The 8422-nt window shown below is 41.1% G+C and overlaps 1 protein-coding gene across 1 annotated transcript; it reads left to right on the top strand.

Moving 5' to 3' along the window:
- Positions 1-449: 449 nt before the first annotated feature.
- On the top strand, positions 450-3595 carry OCSTAMP (osteoclast stimulatory transmembrane protein). Its single transcript, XM_053391005.1, has 2 exons — positions 450-1499; positions 3182-3595. Exons 1-2 carry the CDS (start codon positions 450-452, stop codon positions 3539-3541), a joined length of 1410 nt encoding a protein of 469 aa, XP_053246980.1. The 3' UTR covers positions 3542-3595.
- Positions 3596-8422: the final 4827 nt, after the last annotated feature.

Below are 8422 nucleotides of genomic sequence, written 5' to 3'. Positions count from 1 at the left end.
ATTGTCTATATTTATCCCACTCTCTGTTAAATTTTTGGTCGTCATGATTCCTAATTTTCCCTGTTATTCTTGCCATCTCAGTGTACTGAAATAATTTCGTCTGCCATTCCATTTTTGTCGGTATATTATCTCCTTTCCAGCATTGGGATAATAGCATTCTCATGGCCGTGGTTACATACATGAATAACGTCATCAAACCTTTCGGTATATCTACGCCTATAATACCTAGGAGAAAGGCTTCAGGTTTTTTGGCGAAGGTTAATTGAAACATTTTTTTTAGCTCATTGTAAATCATATCCCAAAATTCCTTTATCTTTTTGCATTTCCACCACATATAGTACATAGTTCCTTCTATTTCTTTGCATTTCCGACACAAGTTAGAGCTGGTTCTGAAGTATTAGCAGTTTCACTCATATTATTCAGGAATATCTGTTCATTATTAATACAGGATGGAAGTCTGGACTTACTTTCAAGACATTCTCTTCCCAAGGATACAAGAATTTGCCACGGAAGCTTGGCTTGCTTACTCCAGACCTCTGCCATCAAGCCACAACCAGCTATTAGCCCTTTTTCTGATGTGCTGTTGCATTGCTGCAGCCATTGGAGGACTCTTCTACAACTGGATGTTTTTCTCACTGCAATATTCTTTCCAGTTCTCTGCCGCAGCTGCTTCAGCCATTAGTTTTCTGGCCCTGTTGACCCTCTTCTTGATGCACCCCATGCGTTGCATGTTCACTATAATTGTGCCCACTTTAGGGACTAAGCAAGGGCGGAGGTTGCTCCTGTCTGCCACCTTCATGATTGTGACTGTCAACATAGTGCCAAACATCATGAGCAACATCGAAACCATCCTGCAGGTCATCAAATGCATCTGCAAGAATTCCTCTGAGAGCCTTCTGAACTCAACAGTTCTCTTGGGGAACGCTTCATGGGACTTCAGTGACGCTCTCAAACGGGTGACTGACAACATGCCGGACAAAACGGGGAGAGCTAGGGATGGCCATGTCCGGTTTGAAACCCACAACAACAACAATTTATTGAGTCAGAGAATTATCATTGCCAGCCAAGGGATCAAGGAAGATTTCTTGCAAGTTGATGTGCTGGTCCAGAAGGTCATACTATTGGGTAACCGGGTAATTGCTGGCTTCTTCCTCTTCTATCTGATATTTGAGTCTGCTTGGTACCTGAAGAGCTACCTCACAGATCTCCATTTTGACAATGTTTACATCACCAAAAAGCTAGAAGATTTGGCTCGGGAGAACAAAGCAACTCACCTGCTAGTTTGTTCACCAAAGAAGCTGATCAAGTCCACAGGATTCAAGCTATCCCGAGAGGAACTCCTTTCTTGTGTAATGCACCTTTTTCTTCTTACCTTAGTGCTCATGTTGACACTAGTGATCATAGCAACAGACTATATCGCCTTCCATTTGGCACAAGCGGCTGTGACTGAAGTCGCCCAGTTCCCCGTTGTGCCAATGGTCATCTCAATAAAATATGAGGTGAGTATGGAAGCCTCTACCTTGGCATTTTCAAGCGAAAGGATGCAAGATGCCGATGCAAATCAAGATTTCGCTTGAATGCTCCTGCAGTCAGAATTATAAATGAAACAACCACAGCATGGTTAAAATTAACCCTGCCTCCTATTCACAACATGGTACAGCAGTACATTGGTTCTCAAACACCTCGGTACTCAAACAACTTAGAACCCAAACACTGTAAACCCAGAAGTAAGTGTTCTGGTTTGCGAACATTTTTCAGAAGCCAAACGTGCTCCATTTTGAGCGCCATGCTTCTGTTTTGCGGTCTGTCTGCTTTTGCTGTTTATTTTGCATTTTTGTTTTTCTGACTTTTTTGTTTTGTTTTTGTGACTGACTGATTGAGTGACTGATTGTGTGACTGCAGTACATTGTTTATTGCTTTCATTTTATGGATCAATGGTCTTTGTCGGTAGTAAAATTTATGTTAAATTGCTGTTTTAGGGGTTGTTTTTAAATGTCTGGAATGGATTAATCCATTTTGCATTACTTTCTATGGGAAAGCACGTCTTGGTTTTGGAATGCTTTGGTTTTGGAACAGACTTCCGGAACGGATTAAGTTTGAGAACCAAGGTACCACTGTATTAATTCGGATGACAAGTGATGTGTAGGGACGTAAAAGGTCATCATGCGATCCCTGCAAATGCAGGTTGGAATTGGTCATCTGTAACATTCACCATACTATTAGACACACACCTCATTTCAATTTCAGAAGAATAGGGCTCCAAACTTGAGAGTTACATTTTTAAGCTCCAGCATCACAGGACTTTCAACTAAAGAGTAGTTGGAATTATTCAAAAGCAATTAATTTAGGTTGGCTGTTGGTCAACTTCCATGGAAAGACATAAGGACTGCACACTTTATGGGGTGGGGTGGGTGAAATGTAACTCTTAAGTCCTCGATCCAGAGACTTTAATCTCACTTCAGTCCCTCTGAAATCAGCGAGAGAACTTGCAAAATCCTAAGCAAGTTCACTCAGAAGTAACTCCTCTGAACCTATTTTACAGATTTACTATCTATAAGCATAAAAACAGCACCAGAGCATGGTTACACTTAAAAACTAAGAATATTTTTAAAGGCATAATAGGTTATACTTCATCAAATGCATGAATATGAGACATGGTTGTACATGGCCTGAAATTGTAAACAGTGAGGCCAGAAGGAAAAGAAATATGGAAAAGTACAGATGATAATAATTACCACAGTTTTAGCAGTAAAGCAGAATCTTAAAAGAGATCTCTGTATGATTTAGGATTGTAGCTAGTCCTGAGCTAGCCTTGAGTAAGTTGCCCAAATGATTTTGATAGCATGTAAATATGACTAACTTTCTAAGGACCTTACAGTTTATAACGAAGAGTACTTTTCCACTGTTTCATATCCATCTGCCATATCAGAAAATATCAGGGCAGTATAAAACAATAAAACACAAAACACACTTAAAAATCATCATCATCATCATTAAAGTGACTGGCTGATTAAACAGCTGCTGGAATTAAAAAAAAAAAAGCTATTCCTGTGAAAGAGGAAAGCGAGAATGCCTGCTGGATCTCTACTGGAAGAGCATTCCACAGCACGGGGTCAGAAATACTAAATGCTCTGTGTGAGTTTCTGTATTTCTACTGAATCATTCTCTTTTATTCTTTCAGGCGAAGCTGATTTTTGTGCCATTTTTGGAATATATTTTTAACGGTGCTTTTTCTACAGAGCAATCCTTACCTCCGTTTGAAAGGAGCTATCATCAGAATCTTACCTTTGTCTCTGCTAACTGCCCCATGAGGTGGCCAAACCCTCCCAACAAAGCTGTGGTCCTTGCCGTTGGGTTCCTCTACTGCATCATTTATACCATGATCTTTTTGGAAACATACTCACGTCGGCTGTGCCGGAAAATTTCAGCCTCCTTTTTCAACAGCCAAGAAGACCGGAGAGTTCAGTACCTCTACAGGAAACTTGTTAGGAAACACAAGAAAAAGAATGGACACCAGCAGAAACCAACCACGCCATCTTAAATTGCTTCCACAGAGGGGATGGAATTGTGTTACTATGCCAGGAGGTTTTTAGACTTGCACTAGCAAAAACATAGCATCCTCCTCCTCTCCCCTGGAACCCCCTAAATGGCCTCAAAATCAATCCCAAAGTATTTGGGGCCCCTTTGGAGAAGATTTGGGGAGAAAAGGGGAAACAGAAGTGGTGCTGGACTCTACTGGCACCACTTTTGTTTCTTCGAAGCAAAGGGAGAGATTCAATGTCACACTCTTCTTATTGCTCCACCAGTGCAAGCATTTTGCTCTGTCAGATGGAATGATCCCCCTCTCCTCCAGGGGTTCTCCTGACCCCCTGAGCCAATTTCAGGGGGTTGGGAGGGGAGCCTTGCTCAGAGCGTCCACTGACAAGACTCATTGGTTGAATCCTGCCCCATGAAACCCCTTGTTTCTGTGAGATTCAAAAGCTCAGAGTGAATTGATTTTCAGATAAACACCATGGCCGAAAATGGCACTCATATATACAGGGAGGTGGTTTGCTATTTGACCTTTGGAGGGCTAATGCTACATTATGGAATGTTATGTTCTCTCGCTAAGTGCCACTGTCTGCTGTTTGCCTCCTTTGTTCATTGCTAATGGCTGGTGTTTTGCTCTGCAGCACCTTGTTCTGACAAAACAGACAAGTGAACAAACCTTCCTTTTTCAATCCAGAGAGAATGCAAATCCACAATATGACTGTTCCCAAATGCAAATAACCAGACACTGGGGGGACGGGACAATATGCCTAGTTTTGAGTACATTCACCCTGTCTCCCAAATTGCCAATCATTCGTTCCCCACAGCTAGCAAAATGCACCAGCGGCAGATGGGCCCCACTCTCTTCTGTGGAAGGTAAGAGGCAGGAAATGAGCTTTGTTTGCAGGAATCATTCATCCGCAGGATCACAGCCCATACATTCCAAGATTAGAATGTCCAGTAAAGTGAGATCACATTTTTGCCAAATGTATTAAAATAATGATATCATCATCATCAGATTTGTAAGATTTATCCTATGATTGCACCTGCTCATGTTTAGCTACCGTAATTGGTTCATGGGCACAGAAGTGATGGTAAAAATAAAATCAGTTATTATTGTAACGTTTGCATTTATGGCACAAGCTTAGGAGATTTCTAGAGCTAGGAGAAGATTAACTGCGCTGCATTTCCAGTGTGGCCAACAGAGTTATCATCACTTAGCAAGTGTATTGTATCTGGCCATAATATATAGAAAAGCCTTCTTTTAAGATAAAAACAGATCACAAGTTTAGCAATTATTTGCGGTGTAATTCCAGAGAATCTTTAAATCTTGGTAGCTCTGGAACTTATTCATGGAAGAACGATTTCTAGCTTGGAGACATATTTTTAGCTTGTGTTGTGATGGTTTGTAATGCCGTGGGTATGAAATGCAGGATTGCATTTGTAAGGAACAAGTCAGTGCCTTGAGTAAGGTAACAAGTCATCATCCTTATCTCAGAGTGATTCATTTGATAGTATTTGCCCCTTGACTGAGCATTGCTGAATGTGCAGCTGGAGCCTATTGCAAATGGAGAGAAGCTCAGGCGAGAGAGAGATCAACAGAGCTGGGAAGACAAGAGCCTTGGGGCGAAGAGGATTCAGGCAAAATAGCCATTAGAGAACTAGCAAAGGATTTTGGTGCATGTGGGGTTAGGTAGCGGGGTGGGGGCAGAAAATATATTAGATTGTGCCCCAAGTCTCAATATGATAATCCAGGAAAAGTGTGAGCACTCGGATAACAACCTGCTGGTTTCATTCTACTTCTGTTGGTGCTGACCTTTAAAGCCCTAAACAGCCTCGGTCCTGTATACCTGAAGGAGCATCTCCACCCCCATCGTTCTGCCTGGACACTGAGATCCAGCGCTGAGGGCCTTCTAGCGGTTCCCTCATTGCGAGAACTGAGGTTACAGGGAACCAGACAGAGGGCGATCTCGGTAGTGGTGCCCGCCCTGTGGAACGCCCTCCCATCAGATGTCAAGGAAATAAGCAGCTATCTTCTCTTTAAAAGACATCTGAAGGCAGCCTTGTTTAGGGAAGTTTTTAATGTTTAATGCTGTATTGTTTTTAACACTCAATTGGGAGCCGCCCAGAGTGGCTGGGGAAACTCAGCCAGATGGGTGGGGTATAAATAATAAATTATTATTATTATTATTATTATTATTATTATTATTATTATTATTCTCTGCCATCAACCTGGATGAGGAGCAGAACGCCTCCATGTGATGTGGGTCCAACCAGGAAAGGCTTAAGCCTTTTATTTAAAGAAAAATAAATCCATTTCTGCTGGGTCTAATGGCAAAACAAACAGGAGTTGGGATAGCCATCCATAACACAGACAAGGATGTAAAAAGAACAGTAGGCATCAGGCAGGGCAGGAGTAAGCTGTTGGGGTGGAGAATGTGCCGAAGCAATTCAAGCAAAGTCCTGATTCATACGAACTGCTGCTATGTGGTTGCTCTGTCAACATGATTAGGTACTTAGGTTGCAATGCAAGTGCTTACACAGCCGGGAGCGGTGTGGTTCAGAGAGATGATGAAACTCTTGCCCATATCACCACCACGGCTGGACTCCAGGCAGCTGCAACACTGGCATGGAAATTTGTCATCGGACTCATGTGGTTTTTGGTTACCGATGGCATGGGGTAGGAAACTGTCCATGGGAGAAATATAACCACACCTCCACAATCGATATGCATTGACCTGACAAGACTACCCAAGATTCAACCAGGTTCAATCAATACACCAGAATTGGGGAATGTTGACATCTAGTCCGTTGGGCTATGTTGTAAAATGCCCTGTGATCCTCAAATGAAGGGCAGTATAGAAATATGAGAGAGAGAGAGAGAGAGAGAGAGAGAGAGAGAGAGAGAGAGAGAGAGAGAGATTTAACATTGAGCATATTGTTAATAACTTAGATTCAGTCTCAGCCAAAAAAATTAAAATATGAAAAAAGTAATCTTCTTAGATATAAGGATTTTTGTCTTTTAGATCAAAAGAACCTCTTGGTTTATGTTAGGGGTAAAAGAAAAGAAGTCTCATCCATGGTTTGAATATTTTCAAAATTGTGTAGCCTTAGCAAAATATGCATTTTTTTTCTTTTCTGTTGTGGCAGAATTCAAAAAGCTCACATTGAAAAAACAGAAGGCAACTGTTTTCAAATATTAGCAAACTGTTGCTAGGTTAGGATAACTGAACCAGAGCAAATTCAATATTATATAATAAAATGGAAGCAACATTTGGGAGGAAACACTCCAATGGCTATGTGGGAAAGATTCTGGAATCAAAGCCCATAAAACCACCCAAAGCTGATGCTGGAGAAACCAAGAAATTTATGTGATTTGTATTTATGGTCATTGAAAAAATAGATTTTTTATGCTGATCTTTGTAATTTTATTTTATACCATAATAAAATATTTTTGGAAAAGCAGCTGTGACTAGGCTAAAGAGAAACCAATCATTGGAAACAACAGCACAAAATCCATTTTAAAGCTGGAAAACCAAGGTCCTGCCTCCTTTCACCATTTTGTCATTGTCAAGGGCATTTTCCCTTCTTCACAGATAAGCTATCTAATTGATTTGGCAATTTATTCCTATTATGAATAAAATGTTTCTGACTGAATTGGACTCTCTCTCCAGAATGTCAGCAGCAATCCAAGTTGCCGCGAAGGGCCTGCTCCATCCGATTTACGTAATATAACCGGATGCCATTCCAATCACATATGCGCAAGCGACAAACCCCATTAGCTTCTGGCACATTAGGAAAGATAAAATGCTGTAAGAGACGCCCTGGGAACTTTCATATGCCTTCCTAAGGAAACTGCTGCTGTAATCATTTCCATACGTTTCTGAGCTCTGCACCCATTGTTAGCTTTCTTCGTGTGACATTCTTTTCAGATTCACAGGGCTTTCAGTTCTGGGACTTCCCTGAGAATCTTGGAAGAAGGGAAAAGTCCCTTGCATTTGTCAGCCAAATAGTTAATTGTGCTCCCTTTGGCTCACTGAGACTAGTGTCAGATTTAGGGTGGTGCGGGCGGTTGCCCCACACAGGGCGCCAAGTCGAGGGGTGTGTGCAAGATAACAACAACAACAACAACAACAACAGTAATAAAATGAATTATTTGGAAAATAAGAATTGCAAACTTCTGTCATCCCTCGCAGTGCCATAATATCAAAGTCTGCCCCTGCTGAGAACAAGGGCGGATCTGCACTCATGGTTTTTCAAACTTAACAAAGGTTTAAGGAATGGTTTTCATAGCATAGATAGACACATGGCATCCTACTTTTAATGTTCATAATGTGTTATTAAAATGTGACACCAGAGAGCAACCAGCAATCAGGAGCCAGCATTTTGACAGAGAAAACAAACTTAAGAATCGCTTTTCATTTACAAGTATGGGCTGTGACATTTTAGAACGGTATATCTAATACCGTTCTAATGACGTTAAACAGGTCAGTGTAGATCCAGCCCAAGTTTGCAGCATAAAAACAGCCCATTCTTTGCAAACCAGTCTATTAGCATAAGAATTTCAAGGAAACCACATCTCTTTAAAGCCTTGAGTAAGAAACTAGAAAAATTCAAGTTAAAGCAGACAGGAATCCCTCTAGTTAGGTTTGTAAAACGACACAAATGAAGTAGGAATAACTGCAGAGTAAATCAGCAACAGAGAAATTGTGCACTAAGTACTGGGACAGTCCCCTCCCACACTCTAAATTAAGAAGGGGTGAATCTCAAATGCAGCCCACATTTTTCGTTTGTTTGAAAATATGTGGTTATGTGCCTTCCCCCTCGGGGATTTATTTATTTTCCTTTATCTTAAATGCCACCTCCAAAGTGGCAGTAATTACATTTTTTAAAA

This window comes from Podarcis raffonei, chromosome 6 (assembly GCF_027172205.1).
Source record: "Podarcis raffonei isolate rPodRaf1 chromosome 6, rPodRaf1.pri, whole genome shotgun sequence".
In the NCBI taxonomy this organism is placed as follows: Eukaryota; Metazoa; Chordata; class Lepidosauria; order Squamata; family Lacertidae; genus Podarcis; species Podarcis raffonei.
Note: the sequence above shows the minus strand (reverse complement) of the source record. Positions and strands in the feature narration are given on the sequence as shown.

Bases quoted from the DNA above. Each gene is read 5' to 3' on its own strand.
- OCSTAMP (XM_053391005.1), top strand. From the start codon at position 450: ATGGAAGTCTGGACTTACTTTCAAGACATTCTCTTCCCAAGGATACAA. The intron at 1,500-3,181 runs GTGAGTATGGAA...TTATTCTTTCAG, and splicing joins TCATCTCAATAAAATATGAG to GCGAAGCTGATTTTTGTGCC.